Here is a 23,500-nt window from a genome sequence, read left to right as displayed (position 1 = left end):
CGAAAACTGGTTAAAAATAAAATAAAAAATAGTGCACCGGTGTGTCAACAAACAAACCAATCATTCTACGTCTAAAATTGTGAGCAGTGATGAAAGGCGCCTGATCTCAGGCTGCATCCACTCGCTCTGCTCCCACCTCCTTCTCCAGCCGCTGACGTCGGCGCGTTGACACGCTCCGTGCTGCGCGTGCGGCGGCGCTCGAGAGCAGTAGCAGGAGGGGGGGAGGAGGAGGAGGAGGTGGAGGACCAGAGAGCTGGAAACATTGTCGATTCTTCGTCGAATCTCGTCCCTGTGCTTGTCAACACAAAGGCGGGCATTGCTCTGCAGACTCCGGGTGCGCGGTTGGCTGGTGGGCGGTTCTCGGTTCCGTGTCCGTCCGCCTGCTTGCAAACGCGAAGCGAAGCCGCGACGCGAACGCCTTCGAGTCGACAACAGGATCGCACCTGCACCGGAGCAGCAGCCACAACAAAGCCTGATCCAGCAGCAGCAGTGCGGCGGCGGCGGCGGCGGCGGCACCGTCCTGAACGACCCGGTCACCGAGCGTTTGTTTGTTTATTGAGAGGAGGAGGAGGAGGAGGAGGAGGAGGAGACCGTCCGACAAAGCCCAGTTCTGTTCGGTGGCCTCGCCGCGCTCCCTCGATTCTGAGCCGGGTGGGTTTAATTATAGCAACACTTCGCATGCGCCTCCGTAGTTGCGCCTGGACGCCACTGGATCGAGGAGGAGACGGTCGGTCGGGCCTTTTAGTTTTATTAGTCGGATGGTCGCCATCGGCCGCCGTGCGCGTTCGATGTTCCCCTAAATAAGAGAAAAAGCAACGCGCAATCATGTGGGTCAGTCCCGAGGACGTGCTGCTGGCGGGCGCGCTGTGGATCACGGAGCGAGCCAACCCCTACTTCATCTTGCAGAAGCGGAAGGGCCACGGGGATGGAGGCGGAGGACTGGCCGGTAAGTGCTTACCACTGTCCCGTCACTGTGTTTTCATCGGCATTATGCACTGTGCTGCCGTGAGGTGTTGATTGCTGCTGAAAATCATATGATCCATCAGCTGTTTTCCGCGCCAACCTCTCCCCTTCCTCCCTCCCTCAATGTGACCTGCACGTCTGCGTCCTGCCCGCTACCTTTGACACACCGCTGCTGATAGCGCAGCTGCTGTCCGATGGTCAACTGTCCAATAAAGTGGGTGCGTTTTTATGGCTGCCTTCCTCTTCACAGCCGGTTGTTTTTGCAGCTGCGGATGCCCGAACAGCATTAAATCTTCCCGACCGGCGAAGCAGAGACACAGTCTGTTCCCTTTGCTGAATCATCCCACTTGTCCCCCCTCCCCCAACCCCTCACTATCCATTGCTTCCAACTCCTCCCTCCTGCTCGATTCAACCAAAATGGGTCAAGCAGCAGCAGCAGGGGTGGAGGTGGTGGTGGTGGTGGAGGAGGAAGAGGAAGGAGAGGACCGACAGGTTATAGACACATGAAGCTGCTTTCGCTCTGCTACCATTTCTCATTTGTGCCTCACGCCCTGACCTGGATGTGGCAGTTATCAGGAAAAAAAAAACAACAACAAAGTGCTGCAAGTCAGATAAGACATGGCTTTTATGGGAATGAAAGAGGTCAGAAAGAACAAAAGACAATCTATGAAGTCCTCGTTATAAGTTCGACCGGCCTGTTGTCAAGCTCCAACCATCTTATCATGACAAATAATGAGATGCAGTTTTATGGCGTGTAATGACGTGCTGATGCAAATTTAAAGAGAAATATGCAGGATCCAACCAAAGTATATCTCTTTGCAATGCTGTATTTACATTGCAAAACAAAGCCTTAACAAAGGCTTGAAGGCCCAGTTTGTAAGATGTAGCAGCTTCTAGTGCTTATAAAGAATATTGCAAATAATGTCAAGCTTAGTTTTCTGATATCTCAATTGATCTTAAGTCATTCTCATACCTCATCCTAAGCCCCGAGCCGATCCACGTCCATGACCGTAGAAACGTTGCAATATGTTTGCCTCCATACAAGTGGGACTGTTCTTTGTGTGAAAAGAAACGCTTGTTAGCAACTGCGAACGCAACAGTTTATCGAGTCTTAGTAGTCTTCTCTTTCACACAATACATTCCGTTGTTGTTGTTTTTGCTGCTGCTGTTGTTGTTGTTCACATTTTGTGATTAAAAAAAAGGAAGCCCTTTACATGCTAACACGCTAGGCCTTTAGGCTGAACGGGAAGCTGTTTTCAGACATGACATCCAACGTTTATAGTGCTCCTGTGCTTCTACCAGTCTCACATAAGGTAGTTTTCTCTTCAGTGTCTGATGAATAGTCCTAATTATTGTTGCGAGACAACGTGCGCTGTGAGTGGTGCTGGGGGATGATGTCATGGTTATGTAAATTGCTGAGCTTGCTGACTCGCCGCGTGTGCCAGTTGGCCCTCTGTGCACGGTCACCCTGGCACCGTCCGCAGGCCGTTTTGGACCACGGAGAAAATCAGAAACCTGCAGCACCTCCGGGACCATAAGATTGTTACATAACGAAGCACAGACGGGCGTGCAGGGCCCGAGCTGCGATACTCCTCAAAGAGGTGTTTGTGAAGAGCACATGGCGCCACAGTAGATTGAAGTAAGGCAGGCCATCCAGGGAGAGGATGGAAAAATGTGAACTTTGCTCAGTGTGAAGGATGTGATGTTGCGGTTTTTCAGCATATCAGTAGTGGAGCCAGGAGGTCCTTGCAAGTTCCAACAATAACATCTGAGTCCAGCTTGTCAAAACAGGCGTCCTGAATCAAACTCCGTGACAGCCTGAGCTATTCTTACAAAACTGGTGTATTGATCATGTCCCTTTAGTGTTAAAAAACAAAAAACAAAACGAGAAATAGGATATTATAGATTTGAGATGTAGACGGACACGTCTGTGGCTTTACTGATTGACTCATGTCAATGTCCTTTACTGCGCCCCCTGTGGCTGGACTGTCCTCCTACCAGCCATGTTCGCACAACAGTTTAGCCAAGAATGAAAAAAGTTTTACCCCTCACCTAAAAAAAAACAAAACAACCCACATATGCATATGTGAAGCTTGCTCCACCATCTGTCACCACTCTGGGTTTTCCTAGTGGAGCACGGTCCAGCTCTCAACAACTCGAGCCATGAGAGCAACCAGGTCCCGCAGTATTCAAAGAATTCACATAAATCCCGTTACGTAACACAATGTTGTTCATTTAAATAGGCCCCCCTCAAACCTGAAGGGGCTTCTCAACTAGATGCGTAGCAACTAGACTGACCTGCTGGTCTGCTTTTGTTTTGGAGAGTTTTGTGCCTGTCTGTCACATGGAATTGCACATTATTTCCAATTAAATACACAACTGATTGTTAGTGTTTATCATAAAGTTACTCATATTTCAATAGTCTGATTGAAAATGCTTTTTCGATTCAGTTCCATATAACTTAAATGTGATGGAAACTCTTTCAATGAATCGTTGAACATGTTTTAAAATCAATGAATAATGCTGTTAGATAATCAGAAATGTGTTTGAGACGTTTGCCGTAATCAGTGGCTCTACTTTAAATTCAGCTATCCTCTACACGTGACAAAGTGCACCTTTAAGAGTGAAGCAATGTTTTTTTTCAGCCTATGTCCACAATAGATTGATTATCTTTGTATTCATTTCCAACATCACTTTTTCAACGTTCAACTAAATCTGCTGTCTAAAGTATTGGATGGTAATCACTGGAGGGACACAAAGTCTCACATTGAGATAGATTCCTTTTAGTTCTTTCTATTTTTATGGACACTCTCCCCTGAAAGAAGAAGCAGAGGGAACGAGGCAGAACAAGACACGCTTTGATTGGAATGGACTCAAAAATAAACCCTGAATCAGGCAAAATACATGGTGACGGTTATGCAACCCATCACGCTGGTGCCGGGTGCTATAATTTGAGTCATAATACACGGCACAGCATTTCACAATCCAGGTTGCACTGAGGTCGGAGGTCTCCCGTGATGCTGAATCGGTCTCTCGCCGGGTGTCCTGAACGGCGTTCGTTAAAGGGCAGCAGGTTCAAGGAACTTGTACGTGGTGTTCGTCTTTTTTTTGTTTTTTTGTTGTTGTTTGTTTTGAAGTCTGACTGATATGATGGTGAACTAGGAGTGTTTGTTGTTGTACTTCCCCGTGTGGAAAACCACTGAGGAGTCAGTGAAAGTGACACATCAGGGGATGTCTCGCATCATGACAAGGTTCCACAGCTCTGATCAACAGGAAATCCCCCACAAGTCGCACAACAAACACAAACACACTTTGGCCTCCAGCTGCTTTGTTCATGTCTGAAAGTGGCCCAATTTTGACTCATCGACACATGACAAGAGCGATAATCCAGTGGTCTCGCAGCACCGGTGGTCTCCTGCCACAGCTTCCTGTGTTAAACCCTCACTGTAATGAGCCGTGGCGTCAGTTCACGGCTGCGTGTGTGAGTTTTTACCACAAAGTGCAACGCAAAGGTGGCGTTGGCGGCCCGCGTGTCGCTTCTGTCGCTCGGCTTCAGACTTTTTTTCTGTCTAACACATGGGCGCTTGCGTGTGTGTTTGTGTGCAAGGTTAACATGTGAGCTACTCTCGAACTTTTCTTCCCGCTGACTGCTCCCCAACCTTGTGATCAACCGTTCCGAGAGGAAGTTTTTTTTTTTTGTTTTTTTTTACATTCGAACAATGTCACAAGCAAAGGGCAAATTCCCAGGTGCTTCTGCTCCTCTCCTCAGCTTCATTACAGAGAATGCTTTATTTGGAGTTTGTGGTAATTTATATGACACATAGCAGGAATCATATGTGGCGGTTCCTATTGTATCACGTCATAAAAGTCAGTCAGGTTTTTGTGGAGGCTCAAAGTGGCTGGAAATTTTCCCCTTTTTGAGTTCTTTGCAACAAATTGGTAAGGAGGTTTCAGAAGAAGCGACAAAGAGGAAATTAAAACACACAGCAGTGGGTGCAGACGCACGAGGCAAAGGCTTGTGCTGCGAATGCGAAGTCTCAACTCCCACAAACTCAGCCTCAAAGATTGTCTGTCTTCTGAAGAGCATAGCAACGTTAGCTCCCTGCTCTCCTCGTCCCCTGCCGTCTCCCCCTCACCCTCTCATCCTCTTCCGAGGTGACTTCATGCTGCGTTGTAAACAAAAATAACCCGTCTCCCGTTGCTGCAACCCTGGAGAATCCTCGTGGTAAACAGTGACTCCACTGAAAAAAAGAAAAAGGTCAACACAGCAAGGAGGTTTTGGTTTTTCCATAGCTTTTTTGTTTTCATACTTTTGTTACTGTTGTTGAAAGTCATTTTGGATCGTCCCATAGGAGTGGGTTTGTAATAAATAACCCAGCGGCAAAGAAAGCGTTTGTGTGAATTGAAAGAATAGATTTACTTATAAAATCAGTGTCAATCTTCCTGTGGATTCAATTAAAAATAAAAAAATAAATACAGCAACTTGTGCTTCCAAACCTTTGTCTCCAGGTCATCATTATGTGGCCGTCGCCTTTTTTGCTTTTCTGGCAGCCATTAGCGGTTTATTAGTCGTTTTTTAAGAGATTAAAGTGAACTATTGCATTGTTTTGCCGCTGGTCACTACGCTGCGTTTGGCTCCGAATCAAAGCAGTCATGGTGGGAGTCTTTGGCAGATCAACGATCGGACAAGTTAACAAAGCGTTTGAAGCTGACAGGGTTTCGCTGTCAGTAATGTCTCTAGAGTGACTGGGTTTCCCCTTCACTGAGGGACAAGAGCGGCTTTTTTTCCCTGTAAATTTGTTCAGGATCTTTGGTCTTTACGTGTTTATGGTGCTTTTGTTCAGCTTGTGAGACAATTTGCTTCTCGTGTTTCTGACTGAGAGACGTTTTTCCACTTTGGCTCACAGAATTCTGACCTTTCACAGGTTTACTGGTCGGCACCCTGGATGTCGTCTTGGACTCCAGCGCTCGCATGGCTCCATACAGGATCCTGTACCAGACCCCGGACTCGTTAGTTTACTGGACAATAGCTCACGGTACGTGCACTCTTGACACCTTCCTGCACCTTCACAGATATCTACTCTCAACTTCACCATCACCCCCTCCCCATCCCACCACGCAAACACATGGTGCCTTTTAGCCACTGAATGCCGAGCATTACATCATGCCCCGCTGGTTTCAAAGGGCAGACATCATTCCTCAAACGGAGTTGCAGTCCGACGGCTGGCAGTCACTGCGTGGAAATCGACACACTTCACGCAGGCCGATCGCTTCACAGGCCGTCTGTGCCGCTACGCTTCCTAGTGATTAGAAGCAGCACTCTACTCATTTTCATCTTGCGTGAAATAAGGCCCCGGGCCGTATATCACACTCTTGCTTCCGCTTGACATTCAAACTGGGGGACCAAAAAGTTCACGCTTCCAAATCAGTTAAAAAGTCGTATTCGACGAGCCTGAAACCGCAAATCCTTGGAGAGGCCGAGACATGTTGCTGATGGGCAGCGTCTCTCACGATGTGATGACCACCAGCCACGACACTGAAATGTGTAAGTGAGCAGCAGTTTTTCCCCTGACTTTTTAACACCTCAAACGGCTGATTGTGGTCTTCGCACATGCTGAATCGATTGACTTGTGCACAGCCACCAGTTCTAATGTCTGTTTTTTCTGGCTGCTGTTTACAGTGTCGCAACTGGAACTTGTGGGTACGACCACAGCCAAAACACTGAAAAGGAAATAGAAATCAATCAAATTGTTGCTTGTTAACGTCACATGTTTTGGATGTGTTACTTCAGCAAATGTCTGAATCACATTTTCAATTAGAAATTTAAGATGCAACTGACGGTTATTCTTTTTTAAAGTAATATACAATGATGTGCGAATGGTGGAAAGTAGAATTTTCCTTCGTGAAATGGAGGCTCGCCAGAGACTGGCCTGCCCTCTAACAGGGAATCGCCCTCCCCAGTTCTCCCAGCAGTCGTCTCCTGTTTAATTCTCTGGGCCTCCGGAGGCAGCAGCCCTGGCAGACAGAGCTAATTCAGTGATAGAGCACTCGCTGAGCGCTGCTGGCAGCAGTGCAGAGGGATAATGGGGCCCGGCCACTGCCATTACTGCCATCAGCCACAGAGAGAAATCAGTGTTAACCACCATGATCACTTACCACTGTAACACAGTAGTGATGTCGGTGCGACTGACTCTCACCCTTTTTGCAAGACCCTCTTTATCAGGCTTTGACCTGCACTGATGCCTTGGCCATCCTTCATCCAAATATTTCTTGTTTTTTTTTTTTTGTCTTCTTGGACTCATGTCAACACCCCTGTTTTCAAATTGCTTGCTTTAGCATATAGACATTGGCGATTTAAAAATAAAGATACTCACTGTTAAAACACATCCGTCCATCTCTTCATAGATAAAATCCTTCTAATGCCTGAGGATGTGTCATTTTTGAATAAGTTAAAAGCAGCAATTTCAAAACGGTTTGTGGTGTTTACCTGAGCCCAAGTAGACGCGATAAACGAGCCAGAAAGTGTTTGAAAGTGAAATAACATAACATCCAAACACATGAGCCATAGTTCAGTAGTACTGATGATTTCTCCCTCCTCGTCTCCAGGAACCTCCCGTAAAGAGATCACGGAGCACTGGGAGTGGCTGGAACACAACCTGCTGCAGACGCTCTCCATCTTCGAGAATGAGAACGACATCACTACCTTCGTCAAAGGAAAGGTCCAGGTAAGAAGCACAAAGAGGAGATTGGTATTTGGACAAGAAAATAGTTGCAAGTTGGAAACTTGTTGGTTGAGGATTGAAGTCAAGTCCTGTTGAGAAGTTCTTGAAGCTCAAGCCTCTAAGGCCAGTCTGGAAAACCCTCCCCAGCCTCTTGATGCAGAGTTCCAGCTTCTCCCACTCAAGAGAAGATACACTTCAAACTAATTTTGCACAAGCACGGCCCCATCCTTCCATGTTGCCTGTTGTTCTTGTTGTTGTGGTTCCTCTCTGTATAGATGTAGTGATATTGCTGATTTTTTTTTTTTCAAAGTTTCAACACAGCAAGATTCTGGTTAAGATTTTCTCTATAGTTTTGTTGATGTTGAACCTTTAACCTTTTTGCAGTGTGAGAAAAATCTTTTTTTCCCCCTTGTCTTGATTCAATAGTTGTAGATTCCTTCAACTGCACTACTTGTAGGTCATGACTTCTCTAATCTCCTACGTCACGCCTTAGGGGATCATAGCAGAGTACAACAAGAACCACGATGTCAAGGAGGACGACGACACCGATAAGTTCAAGGAGGCCAGCGCCAAGTTCCGGAAGCTGTTCGGCATGCCGGAGGAGGAGAAGCTGGTCAACTACTACTCCTGCAGCTACTGGAAGGGCAAAGTGCCGCGGCAGGGATGGCTGTACCTCAGCATCAACCACCTGTGCTTCTACTCCTACCTGCTGGGGAAGGAAGGTGGGATTTATACCTTTTACACATCATTTTTTTAACGCCTTTATTTCTCTATAGCGATGTCAAGCTGGTATTGTGCCTTTCTCTAATTATCCATTTTCCATGTTTTTAAACAAGCTGTTTACATTTGCTATTGTGACACTTTGTTTCGCTAAATGTTGGTCTTAAAAATCAATGTCAGATACTTCAGAATCAGAATGGCTGTTTTCATAGTGTTGCCCATAAACAAATATGCTGAATTTTCATGGGCGAAAAAAAACAAGAGTTTGTTTGCATTGCTCTTGTTTAGCTTGTGCTAACTCGGTTTTAACAATGGGTTTGAACCCTCCTTCGGTAAACAGTCTCAGTATAAAGTTGCTTTTAGAATAAAGTTGTACCTTTGGTTTCAAAGGAGAGTTTCTGTTTCTGACCCCTGATTTATTTCAATCTTTCTTTGCAGCATTTGCTTTAGATAGTTAAGACAAATCCTGCAAGCCTTACGAATCTCTACAGATAATTAGTTGACACATCATCCAGTTCATTTTCCGTGGAGAGCAGGAGATACAGCTGCAGATAATCAATTTGCAGAATCTCAACTCTGTCCCCATATGATTCGTACACAGCAATGCAGCTGGCTCACACATGCTCAGATTAAACTGTTGAACTAGTTCAGTGCTGTTCATGGCTCTGTTACTGCATGGCCTGTTTCCCCTCCCAAATTACATTGTTTGAAATGCGACGCTATGCAACCACAACTTGCTGAGTTCCCATCCCATGAGCTTGTTGTTCAGTGATGGGGGGCTACCCTGCTCAAGTTACCTTATTTTCTCTTGCAGAAAGTACCAATTACACCGGATTGACTCCGGTTGGATAAGCTAGGAAGAAATGAAAAACTGTGTTGCATGTGCATTAAAATCCCTTATCCTGCCAGACTGAACCAAAAGCCGCTTCTCGCCTTGTGATTGACAGTCAAGCTGGTGGTGCGCTGGGCAGACATCACCCAGCTGGAGAAGAGCGCCACCCTCCTACTGCCCGACGCCATCAAGGTGAGCACCCGCATCAACGAGCACGTCTTCTCCGTCTTCCTCAACATCAACGAGACCTTCAAGTTGGCTGAGCAGTTGGCCAACATCGCCATGCGTCAGCTGCTGGACAACAAGGGCTTCGAACAGGACCGCTCGCTGCCCAAGCTCAAGAAGAAGTCACCCAAGAAGGTGTCGGCGCTAAAGAGGTCAGGAGGAACAATAGTGAATACTCATTAAGCGTGTTTACGAGGGGTTGGAGGTCGGACAATAATGTGTTAGTTTGCCGAGTTGCTTGTTAGCTCAGCGGTTTTCCTTAGATAAGATATTAGTTCCACTCAAAGAGATAATGAGGTTACAGGGAGCAAAGATAAATAACGTAGAAGATTTAAAGCACTCGGGGTCAACAGTCAAAAAAAATTAGGTGAAAAAGTGCGTGCCAGCAGAACATGTGGAAAAAAGTCTGGCGTGGTGTGAGATAAAGAGTGTCAGCATGGAGCAAATTAAGTGGCAGGAGCAGCGACAGTGGAGACACACAGACACAGCAGCACTGCGGGCTAGACGGGAGGCTGAACTGGAGGGAGCAGAGATTCAAATGCTGAGCTGGAGATGTTTTGGACGTGTGCGGAGGAGGGACAGTGAACATATCAGCCATAGGTCAGAGCCGATTGGCTCAGGTTGGCAGGCAGGACGCTGAGAGGAAAAGCAAAGAGGACATTTCTGGATGAAGTGAAAGAGGGCGTGGAGTCCGTAGGTGTGAGAGAAAAGAAGGCAGAGGACAGCGTTAGACGGAGGCAGATGATTGGCTGTGGCCACCACTGTAGGGATAAACCAAACAGATTTAATTCTTTAAAGCAGGAAGGAATAGTTAGCAGTGATCTTGAGCTCCATTATTGTGTTAGTCCATCTGGTGCTTGTCATGCAGTCATGTTATCCTTCAAAATTGCGAGACTACAGAATGCTAAACAAGATTTGCGTTGTGTAGGTATGCAGTATTTTTTGACACGGCAATTATTAAAAAGCTTCCTCCTTCTGTTCCTCGTGGAAACTGATTCAAATTCTGCCCCCTTGCATTCAAAAGAGACCTGGATGCACGAGCCAAGAGCGAGCGTTACCGCGCGCTCTTCCGCTTGCCCAAGGATGAAAAGCTGGACGGACACACGGACTGCACGCTGTGGACGCCCTTTAACAAAAAGCACATCCTGGGGCAGATGTTCGTGTCCACCAACTACATCTGCTTTACCAGCAAAGAGGAGACAATGTGTAGCCTCATCATCCCGCTACGAGAGGTGAGTGGTTTCGTCTGCGCACTATTGATTGTTTTCTACATGCCTGACAATCGAGCAAAGAAAATAAATGAGTGGCTTCAACAAATCAAAAGAAGCAAAAAACCTCCTCTTGCTCCAAGCAGGGTCTCTCAGCAGAATCTGTAGTCTGGCTTGTCACAAGCCATCTGCTCTGAAAAGACACACACACACACACACACACACACACACACACACACACACACACACACACACACACACACACACACACACACAGGCAGAGTGTGAAACATGAAGCTGTCAGTCTGAATCACATCCATCTGCTTTACAGACACTTCATACTTGGGCCATTAAGGGTTAATGCTCACCATTTTCCTTATAGCTGTTTACTAAATATGTCATGACATTAAAACCGGTTACGTAGTAAGTGTGCATCACTTCCTGCCTGGAGTGTGCGGTATCTTACAGCCCAAACCAGACAGAAACATAAACAGGAAGTAGCCGCTGTTTTTTAGTGACCGTTCTCTAAAATTCTAAATAAAGGATTGAATAATTTAAAGGTTTGATGCATAGTTTTAAAATTCATTTTGTTCAGGTTTAAGATGTTCTCAGTTAATTTGAATTTAATTTTAGTTAATCTCATGAGCAAGCTAAAAGTAGCTTTTTCAATTAGCATCCCTCTTACTAGCCCTAAAGGAGCTCAATTTAAATTTCAGCCTTATTAGAATCTATAAAACTGTGTTGTTGCCAGAATTGTATTTTACAAGGAGAACTGAAAAACTAAAGAGAGAGAAATCCCTGCATGCATTATCATTACTGATCGACATTCATGTTGGAAGTTCAGTGCTCACAGTACTGGCAGCCACTGAAGACGCTCAGGCCCGAGTTTGTTTTAATGTACAAGTACAATACCTAATGATCGTATGTCTGTGGCTCATTGCGCTAACTGAGGTCGTCCCTGATCTTTCAGGTAACCATCGTGGAGAAGGCCGACAGCTCCAACGTGCTGCCCAGCCCACTCTCCATCAGCACCAAGAACCGTATGACGTTCCTGTTTGCCAACCTGAAGGACAGGGACTTCCTTGTCCAGAGGATCTCTGACTTCCTGCAGCAGACCACCTCCAAGATCTACCTTGAGCGGGAGCTCACCAGTAGCCTGAACAGCTCCGACGACGAGGTGAGATGTCGGTTTAGCCGCTTCGCCTTAATCGCCGCGTCCAAAGCTTCCTGAATCTCGATTGAAACCAGTTTCCCACCTTTCAGGTTTACTCTCAGCACGGATCTCTGCTCTCCAGCAGTCCACAGCACAGTACGGGCTCGGAAAGCGAGCGAACGTTCAACCTGAACGACAGCAGCGTCCCCACGGCCACGCAGGCCCTCATGACCATGTACCGCCTCCGCTCGCCAGAGGAGTTCAACCCCAAACTGGTGGGTCGTCTAAACAATCACCATTCCATGTTTTTTTTTTTGCATTGTGCCTTTCTTTTAATTTTATGCAACTTTCTTTGCACCACAGTTACACCACATGTCCAATTTGCTTTACAAGCGGTGGGTGTATATTTCAACCGGCCGAAAGGATTTTCACTGGAATTTGTGTAAATGAGGTCAACTATGAAATTCATTACATCATCCATTAAAAGAATTCCACGATGAATTAGCCATGCGTTGTGTTAGTGGCTTTTTTTATATATATGTTTTGCTCTGAACTGAAAGAGTGGAATATCTAAAGGTGCCATATTACACATGTTGTGTGTGTATGTGTATGTACACTGATGGCCCGAAAACAGCCTGTTTAGCCTTCTGTTTAAAGCCACCGTGAAAAAAATTTTGATTCTGAACGTATTGATTGATATCATAGTCGCAAATCAGCTGATGAAGCAATTTTCTTTTTTCTTTTAGCAAAATGGGGGGGGGGGGAGGGGGGGGATCTGTATGTATCTATGTCTCTCAGTCTACCTCATTGCTTGACATCATTTTTCTGTTTTTGTTTTACTGCTCAGGCGAAAGAGTTCCTAAAGGAGCAGGCGTGGAAGAACCATTTTGCCGAGTACGGGCAGGGCGTGTGCATGTACCGCACGGAGAAGACCAAGGAGCTCGTCCTCAAGGGGATCCCTGAGAGCATGAGAGGAGAGCTGTGGCTGCTCTTCTCCGGTAAGCGCTCTGCGCCGACGAGGCCACGCCCACCACGGCGCATGTTCACACTTGAGTAGAACCAAAACATGTCTGTGTCAAAGTATGAAGACGACGTCATCAGTACCTGTTTAGCTACTGCCCCTCCCCCACTCCACCGTGACCCACTTATGGCTCACCTGACCTGACTTGTCACAGGTGCACTGTGTCGCCACAGCTACGCCAAAACAAACCTTCTCACGTGGAAGATTTCATTTTTAGATCTAAGGGGAGTGAAACTGGTTTGGTGTGAGAATGTTCCATGTCATACCTGAAACCAGGTCAAACCTGGAGTAGGACACGCTTTCATTGCGCTGTTCCAAAGCAAACAATAAAAGTGAGCCAAGCCTTTTCCCTCATTAACTTTGTTTGTGTAATGACTCTCATGGGCCAGTAGTGGGAGACAGACGCATCACTCTGCAGAAACGGGGATGGAGCAGCTAACAAATTTCCAGACTGAATCATTTACAAGTACGGCCGCCTTTGGTTGATTCTTGGCATTCTGCCACTTGGAATGGCCAATTTAAAGAGTTCACATCCAATGGCAAAAGTTGAATTTGCTTTAAATCTAAATACCAGTATGTATTCAAGAAGATTTGACATTCTGAAACATGTTTTACTTTGACCACAAAACAGGTACACCATGACATGGAGAAAGCGCATTTTATTTTGAGAGACAGAAAAGCCTCAAATTGTCCTGAAACCAAGACATTCTGATTGCTAATTGACATTTGTAGAGTAGGGGGTTCACAGCAATGTAAATCTCTCTGCACAGGGGCGATCAACGAGATGGCCACCCACCCCGGATACTACGAGGACCTGGTGGAGAAGTCCATGGGCAAATACAACCTGGCCACCGAGGAGATTGAGCGGGACTTGCACCGCTCCCTCCCCGAGCACCCGGCCTTTCAGAACGAGATGGGCATCGCCGCCCTCCGCAGGGTCCTCACTGCCTACGCCTTCAGAAACCCAAACATCGGATACTGTCAGGTGCAGCAGCTCGATCGCTCGCTCGCTCTGTCTCCCTCTTGATCTTAACGCGACTCGACGTGGCGGTGACGCGGCGGCCGTCCCATTTGCTTGAACTGCTTCTTGTCTCCCTGGACGCCTCAGGCCATGAACATCGTGACGTCCGTGCTGCTGCTCTACGCCAAAGAAGAGGAAGCCTTCTGGCTGCTGGTGGCGCTGTGCGAGCGGATGCTGCCCGACTACTACAACACCAGGGTTGTAGGTCAGTGTGTGGCCGTGGCTCTGTGAGACTCATTTTTTTCTGCTCAGTTGTTTGGTCGAGCACATTTTGAGTCCTTGGATCCTATTGACAATGAGTTGAAACCAAAATCAACTTGATTGGGCCGTCTCTACCACTCGGTTTACATGTATGGTCTATAAACAAAAATTTAATTTAGCTATTGTTGCCCCAAGGAAATAAGAAAATGCAACAAAAAAAAAAACACAACAAAAAAGATTTCCACAGCTTTTTTCTTGGTACGACTTTAAAAGGTTAAACTAGATTTGGTATCAGTCTGATAAACAGGGCCACTATCTCCAATACTGATGGGTAATTAAAGAAATGTATCATCAAATTGCTCAGTCTGAATGACAAAAATGTCATTTTTTAGTGTGATTGTTAGCGTTTTGTAGTATTTGTTGTAGTATTTTTAGTATTTGTAATTAGATTACATGAGATTATATTAGATCATATCGAACTTTATTGATCCTTTCAGACAGTGTCCACTGGGAAATTAAAATTTCTAGTAGAAACAAAAACAAAACAAAAAGCAAGTACAGAAAAACCGAAGCAGGGGTGAAATAAATAGTAGTTCATAGTAGAAGAATAGTAGAAGTATAAATATTATCTTGTAAGGAACTGCACCGCTGTTGTAATTGTAATTTCATAACAAACAAAACAAAAATGTTTTATTTGAACTTGCAACCCTGCAATAGTCTAAACATTGTATTCAATATAAACAAATGCAATATTGAGATACAAATCTATAGTTCAATCCCATTTGGCTAATTTCAAAATACAATATATTACCAATACTAACACTGGTATAGATATTACTGATATTTGGATGGATAAGCCCACCACAAATTTTCACGACGACCTCTCCTGCCTCCTGCTGCGTCTCCTCTCCAGGGGCCCTGGTGGATCAGGGCGTGTTTGAGGAGCTGGCCCGCGACTACGTCCCCCAGCTGTACGACTGCATGCAGGACCTCGGCGTCATCTCCACCATCTCGCTCTCCTGGTTCCTCACCCTCTTCCTGTCCGTCATGCCGTTCGAGAGCGCCGTGGTGGTCGTGGACTGCTTCTTCTACGACGGCATCAAGGTCATCTTCCAGCTGGCGCTGTCCGTGCTGCACGCCAACATCCACCAGCTGCTGGGCTGCAAGGACGACGGGGAAGCCATGACGGTTCTGGGCAGGTAGGGAGAAGGAAAAGAAACGGTCCAGTTCTCTAGTTTCTTTATTCTCCTTTGCTCATGTGACGTATTGGCTTTTTTTTTCTATTCCCTCAGATACTTGGACAGTGTGACCAATAAGGACAGTACGCTCCCTCCCATCCCCCACCTGCACTCCTTGCTGACGGACAACGGAGAACCACATCCGGAGGTCGACATCTTCAAGTTGGTGCGCAGCTCCTACGAGGTAAACCTGTCTTGCTTTATCTTTTTCTTTGCTTTAAAGGCACAGGAGCGTTTAAGAATCAGTGTCTGTGTCTAATGTCGGCTTTAATCCTTCTGCGTCTTTCGGCAGAAGTTTGGTTCAATCCGTGCGGATGTGATCGAGCAGATGCGTTTCAAGCAAAGACTGAGGGTCATTCAAACCATCGAGGACACGACTAAGCGCAACGTGGTGAGAATCCACCTCCTCCTTCCTAAAGTCACGCGTCAGCAGACTCCCGGGACTCTTTTCACTTTGAATCTGACTTGTTTTCTTAACTGACTATTATCAATTGCTTGTTCCAGGTCAGGACCATCGTCACGGAGACGGCCTTTGGTATCGACGAACTGGAGGAACTCTACGTGCTCTTCAAGGTCAGCGCTTGTTGTGGTCTTGAGCCCTCCGACCACCTGTATCACATTGATTGTTGACTCTTCAATCAATCAATCAATCAATCAATCAGCTTTTATTTGTAAAGCGCTAAATTACAATTGAAGCACTTAGCACAACTCTTCTGTCTTCCTTGCTGAAAGCAAGCTAGGTAGGAAATCCAGCATGAACTTTTTTTCATTTGTCTTGCTTTTACCACATATCCAAATAAACTAATTATGAAGCATTATCCTCCAAAAACTCTGTTGGGTTTCGTAGACGTAATATCTGCGTTACTATCAGCTTTTTTGTTTTGTTTTTTGTTGTTGTTGTTGTTGTTGTTTTTTGGGTCACTGTGTGTAGATTTTTTGAGGCATTTAAGGAAGCTGGCTTTCTTAAAAAATAGTAGCGCACGATGTAAGCTAACTAGGAGCAGGACCCTTGCTATATGTATATTCTTAACCTTTACTGTACTGTGAGTATATACTTTTATTAATGCATTTATGGGCATCGTGTTCAGCTTTTCCCAATTAAAAAAATGAGGTTAATAAGCCAAATTTTACACACTGGACCTTTAAACCCCTTTGGCCTCAAGCTCAGCATGCTCCTTGTTGTACCGCTTAACTTTAATTGTTTTTTGCACGCGATGTGACAGTTTGTTGTTGTCCTCCTGCAGGCAGAGCACCTGACCAGCTGCTACTGGGGCGGCAGCAGCAACCCCACGGAGCGCCACGACCCCAGCCTGCCCTACCTGGAGCAGTACCGCATCGACATGGAGCAGTTCAAGGTCCTCTTCACGCTGCTCTTCCCCTGGGCCAACGGCGCCCACTCGGACCCTCTGGCTCTGCGCTTCTTCCGTCTCCTCGACCAAAACGGGGACACCCTCATTAATTTTCGGGAGTTCATCTGCGGCCTGGGTAAAGACGCCGTTTGCCCCCTGCAGAGTTTGCTAATTTACGCTCCCTGTTGCTTTCAATCTTTTCTTCCTGGGGCGCCCGAACTCTGAGCCTCTCGTTGTTTCCGCAGACGTCCTCTGTCACGGCGACCTGACTGAGAAGCTGAAGCTCCTCTACAAGATGCACGTCATACCAGGTGAGTGTGTGGAACCCATGGGGATTATTAGCGGCACAGAAAAGAGGTGACCTAGTGGAGAGCAAAAAGAAATAGAGAGAAAGGTTCTCGAGCTCTTTGCCTCACTTGACTGAACAAATCACTTCTCCAGGATTAGCTCCCTCCCATTTTTAAATGAGTGAACCTCCGGGCAGTAACACGGGCACACACACACACACACACACACACACACACACACACACACACACACACAAAGCACAAAGCACTCGCTGTGCCTTCCTGTAGTCAGTCGCTGACTTGCTGACCACTGAGGTTTGAGTGTAATTGAATACAGTTGACAGGGAACAAAGTAAGAAATTTGTTATTGTAGGAAATGTGAAATGACAATTTAATGTCTCTGGTTGTTGACGGTCTGCTTCCAGAAGTGATCCACGAGCCGGAGGAGCCGGACTCTGCCTTCGAGGCCACTCAGTACTTCTTTGAAGACATCACTCCTGACACCTCCATGGGTGAGAGTTCTTTTCAGATTCTGTAACTCTTCCGAGTTACAGAATCATATGTTTACGAGCAGGAAGCTTTTCACACCTTTCCTGCTCCGCTAGTTATCCAAAAGATGAGGAGACTTTTACACTCTTCTTGTTTTGCTTGTATTTAAAAATTTCCAATACAGACACATCGAGATTGTCTTGTAATAACTTGAAACCTACCTCTAGTCTGCATTAGCTAAGAAATTAATAGTCTTTAAACAGTCACACCAGTTAAATCATGAATGTTAGCCAGAGGACCGCAGTCACGACAGAATAGAAATCAGAAAAGTGTTGCTCGGACAAATAAAAACGTGTTTGTCTTTCTGCTGGTGTTTGGTGCTTATTAATTTTGTCCTTTCCTGTGTCCTCAGGTCACGACTCAAAGTGCAGAAGTGAGAAGGATGACGGCTTTGTCAGGGTCACATTCAAGACTGAAAAAGGTTTGGAACAATATCTGTGTCAGTCAGCGTAAAAGTAAAAAAAAAACAAAAAATTTAGGAGGTTTAATATCATTTTTGAAATGAATAATTCGGACATGAAAAAAACCTTTGGAAAATTGTTTTTTGGAATAAAAGAGTAGTCGCTGTGCGAATAAATGAGGGTGCCAGGCTGTAATGTGTGAAGACTGTAGTTTTTTTTTTTAAAAAAATGGCCAGATTCATCCTTGATAAAGTAAACATGACCAAAGCAGACAGTTGACTCACAAGACGGTCTTTATTGTAAAATTGCGTGCATTGTGAAAAAAAAAAAAAAGACTTTATCACGCTACATTCATTGATCCCACAGTAAAGAAACTGAACAACCCAGAGTACCACTACCTGAAGCTGTGGAACGAAGAGGCCAAACCCAAAAAGGAAAAATCCAAAGACCTCCCCAAACTGAACCAGGTGAGGTCTCACCTTCAGGACCGGAACGCACCAGGAGGAGACTTAAAATGTCAAAAATAATTTAATTTAAATGGATTTAAAGTGACAGCAAAATGTTCTCCCTCTGCTGGCGCAGGCCCAGTTCATCGAGCTGTGCAAGACGCTGTACAGCATGTTCAGCGAGGACGTGGCCGAGCAGGAGCTGTACCACGCCACGGCCACCGTCACCAGCCTGCTGCTGGAGATGGGCGAGGTGGGGAAGCTCTTCTCCTCCTCCGGCCCGTGGGGGCGCGGAGCCGAGCCGGCCATGGGCGGTACGGACCCCGAGGACGGCGAGGGCAGCCAGGGCCGAGCGGGCGACGTGGGAGCGGCTCCTCGGAGGAGCGACCCCATCCCTTGCCAGGACGCGGACGGGAAGGGGGACGACGGGCCCGAGCAGCCGCCGTCCATGCAGGACATCAAGCTGGACGACTCGTCCCCGGGCAAGGACACGGCCACGTCCTCGGCCATGCTGGTGTCGGACGACGACACCTCGGTGTCCAGCTACTCGGTGCTCAGCGCCGGCTCGCACGAGCTGCATTGCGAGGACATAGCGGACGACACGGTGCTGGTGCGCAGCGAGGGCGAGCCGGGCCACGGCCTGCCGCACAGCACCAGCATCGACAAGGACTGGGCCATCACCTTCGAGCAGTTCCTGGCCTCCGTGCTCACCGAGCAGGCGCTGGTGCGCTACTTCGAGAAGCCCGTGGAGATGGCCGCCCGCATCACCAACGCCAAGAACGTGCGCAAGGCCGGGCGCCCCCTGCTGTCCACCAGTGACTATGAGATCTCGCTGTCCGGCTGAGGAAAAAAAGTTACAAATGAAAAGAAAATTAGAGAGAGCTTTAGGAGGTCCGGGGAAGGTCAATCAGGTTTGTATTATGTCTGTACGATAGTTGAACGAATTGAGGGTTGGGGGGGTAAATAAAAACACAAAGTATTTTACAGAAGGTGAAAGTTTTATTATGCTAATCACTAGCTTCTGTCCCGTCGACTGGAGACACTGGAGATATTATTGTTAAGGTCCGCTCATATGAAATCAGTGTGAACAACGTAGTAGCTGTAATTTATAAGACATGTATGCATATAGGTGTCAATAAATATTGTAACCTCTAGCACTGGTAGACTGTGAAGATGTAGATGTCCACTGCGTCAGTCACAGGTCCAGACTGACGGAGTGTCCTCAACTCCCGGTCATGTGATCAGTCACTTTTACGAGTCCTGCTGTTTAATCACCAAACCTTTACACGCACACTCTGGGCGTGAGAACGAGGCAAAGAGCTGTAAAAACATCTGATTCAATGTTTTTCCAGGCGTCTCTTTGCCAGACTTCCTGTTTCTGTGACTTCCTCCACATGTACATTTGCGTTCGATGCTGTGAGGACTCGGTAGCAAACCAGAGGGCACAAGCTCATTGAGGCAACTCACTCTTGATTGTTAAAGACAGTCGACGACATCCAAGACATCACTGTTCAATAATGCCTGCTTTATGTTTGCATCAAACGTTGTTACACTTCTCACGCGTCTTTGCCCCCCATGCACATGCTTTTTGATGTACAAAATATTGTGTTCCGTTATGTTTTGCCTGTACATTTTTTTACAGTGTGAAACTATTTTGTTATGTAAATATTTTCTTTTTATTAATTTTACATTAATATTCTGATGCGTTGTGTATAACTTTCCATCAAATAAAATTACCTTATGATTAATATAATGCAACTAGCTGACTTGATGCTTCCAAACACACAAGGCCTGCCTGTGTTTGACTGTTTTTCTTGAAAAAACAAAACAGCGGCTGCAGCCAGATAATCCTGTTTTCCTGCTGGTGCCAATTCAATAGCTCAGAGCATTGATTAAACCTGGTTGTGTAATCTTGATCTAACAGAACAGCACTCCAATGCACACAAACAAAGGAATAAATTAAAGCATATTGAAAAAAAAAAAAAAGCTCTTTATGCATCTATCTCCACGTTTTATTGAAGACACTTTTAATTATTTAAAGATGCATCTTATTTATTTTAGTTTTTTAGTTTTTCACCTTTGGTCATGCATGTGAAGTCAAATATTGCTTCAGTTTAATGCGACCAAAGCTTTGCCTGTGCAAAATGCTCAGGCTGACTGTGGTGCAGTTTGTTTCAAATCTACCTTAACATCTTTGGGTTTTAAAGTCAATGAAAGAGAGAAAACTCAGAAAGAATGATCTGACTCCATCTGAACAAATAACTCAGGGATTTGGTAGATGAATTATGAATGTGGCGTGTGAATCAAGCGGTTGTTGGTTTGACTGTCATGAGAATCAGTGTGTTGTGTTGTGTTGTAAAGTCCAAAAGCCAAAATATGAAAACAAATGTGCCACTATTCGTCCTTAGTGGAGTTGTTTGTGTTTGAAAGCCAGTGTAGAGGTGCTCAGTTTGATTCTTGCTTGTGACCAAAGTGACTTGAGCGCCTCACTCTGGTGGAAGAGGGCGATGCTGAGCAGTTTTAGACCTGAGTTGCACATAGCTAAAAGTGGTAAAAATTAAATGAATTTGAAATTAATCAAAACAAAGAAAATACATTTAAAAATTAATGTTGTTTAATTGTATAGTTATATAATAAAATGTGAAAAGCAAAAATAAATTATTGAACACACAATTTTTACATTTCATTGGATTTAATTTACTAAAATATTCATTAATTAATTTTAAAATATTTATGTTTCTGTGCATATTTAATCATTTCATAATCCTAATGATAAACAGAAAATTTTAAACACAAATATAAACAAAAGTGTATACACTTTTGTTTATATTTGTGTTTAAAAATGTAAAAGTGATATTTAAAAGGTACAATTCACTTTCGAGGAGAGACCAAATGAGACGTCTTCCTGAACACTGAATTGTTTGTTTGTTTTGTCGTCAAAAAACAAAAAATCTGAATATTGTAGCAATGCTAGGGTGACCAGATGTCCCGATATGTGCGGGACTGTGACGCAGACTTTTCAAGTGTCCCACAAATTGAGACGATGTCCTGCATTCTGATCGACATGCGGCAGTTTTAAATTGCGCATACACATTTTTGTCTGAGTGTGAAGACCGCAAGAGAGGAGCAGAGGTAGGCTGTCAGACAGAGACAGGAGGCGGGCGTAGCCGTGCGTGTGTGTATGTGTCAGCCTATGGTGGACATGTGTGTGTGTGTGTGTGTGTGTGTGTGTGTGTGTGTGTGCTTGCTTGTGTGCGTGTGGTGAGGATCCAATCAACAGCCGAGCTCACACCGGCGCAGAAGTCAGGTGCAGGAGCGAACGCGCACCAAAACCTAAGCAGCTGCATACATCCTCCTCCTGTCTCTAGCTAAAATTGAATGAATGAAACGTGGAGGATGATGAAAGGGAGGAAAGTGCGACCACGGCAACGAAAAAGAGAGGCAGTTACAATAGGGACTGGGAAAGTATTTACCCGTGGGTGAAGTCAGTGCAAGGCCAATCTGTTTGTCAGAGCCGTTTCTCCGTTGCACACGGAGGTGAATACGACGTGACGCGACACAGACTTAAAAAGGAGGCTTCACGTTCTATGGACACCTTCCTGCTAAAACCAAAGCAAGATTCTAACGCGGATAAGTTAACAGCTGCTGAAATAACCAAACACGTATCACACTTCCAGTCGTACAGGTTAGAAGACAGTGGTAGTAAGCTATCATCAGTTATATGATATTATTATATCAATTATATAATACTACATTGATTATAATGCACTTGCTCCTTGATATTGACTAAGCTGTCCCTCAAGACTGTTTGTTACTGCACATAGTTGTCTTGGCCAAGTTGGCCACAAGACTGTGAAAACTGAGAGCTCCATTATTGGTTGTAATTTTTTTGTCTTCACAATCGAATCAAAGCCTCTTTCCTGCCAATAAGCTGTATTGCCCAGTAAATACAGATACTTCAAATGCATTTCTGTTGTTACGTTTTGATTTGCATAGTAGTTCTATTAATTATCATAGTCCTTTGAATCAAAACAGGTGACAAACTCATACTATGTGCAGGGGCGGAATAGAAACGTTATTTCTTTTAGATTACTATTGATGCATTGGTAATGTCACCGAGGTGTCCCACTTTGTCCCACTTTGTCCCACATTGTCCCACTCCCTGTCCCACATCTGGTAAATTGGGATCTGGTCACCCTATGTAGCATTGGTTTTCAAAGTGGGGTCCTCTGCACTCTTTTCAGCAAGGGGGAGCTTGGCTGGCTGCATAAAATTGGAGAAAATATTTTAAGAAAATGCAAATAAATAAATGAACAATAGAATTAAATTATCTTTTAATTATTATTATCCTAATCCTAACCCTAATTCCAGCCTTAATGCCTTAACGCTAGTGCCATGCAAGTCTATGGGGTCAAAGGTCAACTTTGTCTTGGAGACATGGGCCCACTTGCTGCTTCATCAGGACCCCCTAAGACAAAGCCACAACAAATTTGTGGCTTCCAGCCCATGAGGAACCCTGAAACCGTAACCCTAATTTCAGCTAGCCCTAACCATAACCCTAGCTTCAGCCTTATGGCAAACCCTAATTCAATGCAAGTCTATGAGGGTCAAAGGTCAACTTTGTCCTAGAGACATGGGCCCACTTGCTGTTTCATCAGGACCCCCTAAGACACACCCACAACAAATTTGGGGCTTCCAGTCCATGAGGAACCCTGAAATCCTAACCCTAATTTCAGCTAACCCTAACCCTAGCTTCAGCCTTATAGCGAACTCTAATTCAATGCAAGTCTATGAGTGTCAAAGGTCAACTTTGTCCTAGAGACATGGGCCCATTTGCTGCTTCGTCAGGGGGCTAAGACACACCCACAACAAATTTGGGGCTTCTAGTGCATGAGGAACCCCGAAACCCTAACCGTAATTTCAGCCTAAAGCGTAACTCTAACCCTAATTCCAGTCGTCACCCTAACCCTAATGCCATGCAAGTCTATGGGGTCAAAGGTCAACTTTGTCCTAGCGACATGGGGCCACTTGCTTTTTCATCAGGATCCCTCATGACATGCCCATGCCAAATTTGGGGCTTCTAGCGCATGAGGAACCCTGAAACCCTAACCCTAATTTCAGCCTAAAGATTAACCCTAACCCTAATTCCAGCCTTAACCCGAAC

General features: G+C 45.5%; 1 protein-coding gene across 1 annotated transcript; it reads left to right on the top strand.

Moving 5' to 3' along the window:
- The first annotated feature begins 210 nt into the window (after positions 1 to 210).
- On the top strand, positions 211 to 20,089 carry tbc1d9 (TBC1 domain family, member 9 (with GRAM domain)). The gene is made up of 21 exons (XM_076032696.1): positions 211 to 946; positions 5,889 to 5,999; positions 7,570 to 7,688; positions 8,179 to 8,407; positions 9,353 to 9,614; positions 10,487 to 10,694; positions 11,641 to 11,847; positions 11,934 to 12,098; positions 12,671 to 12,821; positions 13,615 to 13,829; positions 13,953 to 14,070; positions 14,980 to 15,265; positions 15,359 to 15,488; positions 15,597 to 15,695; positions 15,809 to 15,877; positions 16,549 to 16,789; positions 16,899 to 16,964; positions 17,366 to 17,452; positions 17,842 to 17,910; positions 18,257 to 18,357; positions 18,473 to 20,089. The coding sequence occupies exons 1-21, from the start codon at positions 826 to 828 to the stop codon at positions 19,178 to 19,180; spliced, it is 3,762 nt and encodes a 1,253-aa protein (XP_075888811.1). The 5' UTR covers positions 211 to 825; the 3' UTR covers positions 19,181 to 20,089.
- The last annotated feature ends 3,411 nt before the right edge of the window (positions 20,090 to 23,500 follow it).

Source organism: Nelusetta ayraudi, unplaced genomic scaffold (genome assembly GCF_046127955.1).
Source record: "Nelusetta ayraudi isolate G7.1 ecotype Tasmania unplaced genomic scaffold, CSIRO-AGI_Nayr_v1 ptg000004l, whole genome shotgun sequence".
Taxonomy (NCBI): Eukaryota; Metazoa; Chordata; class Actinopteri; order Tetraodontiformes; family Monacanthidae; genus Nelusetta; species Nelusetta ayraudi.
This window is presented reverse-complemented; position numbering and strand designations above follow the sequence as displayed.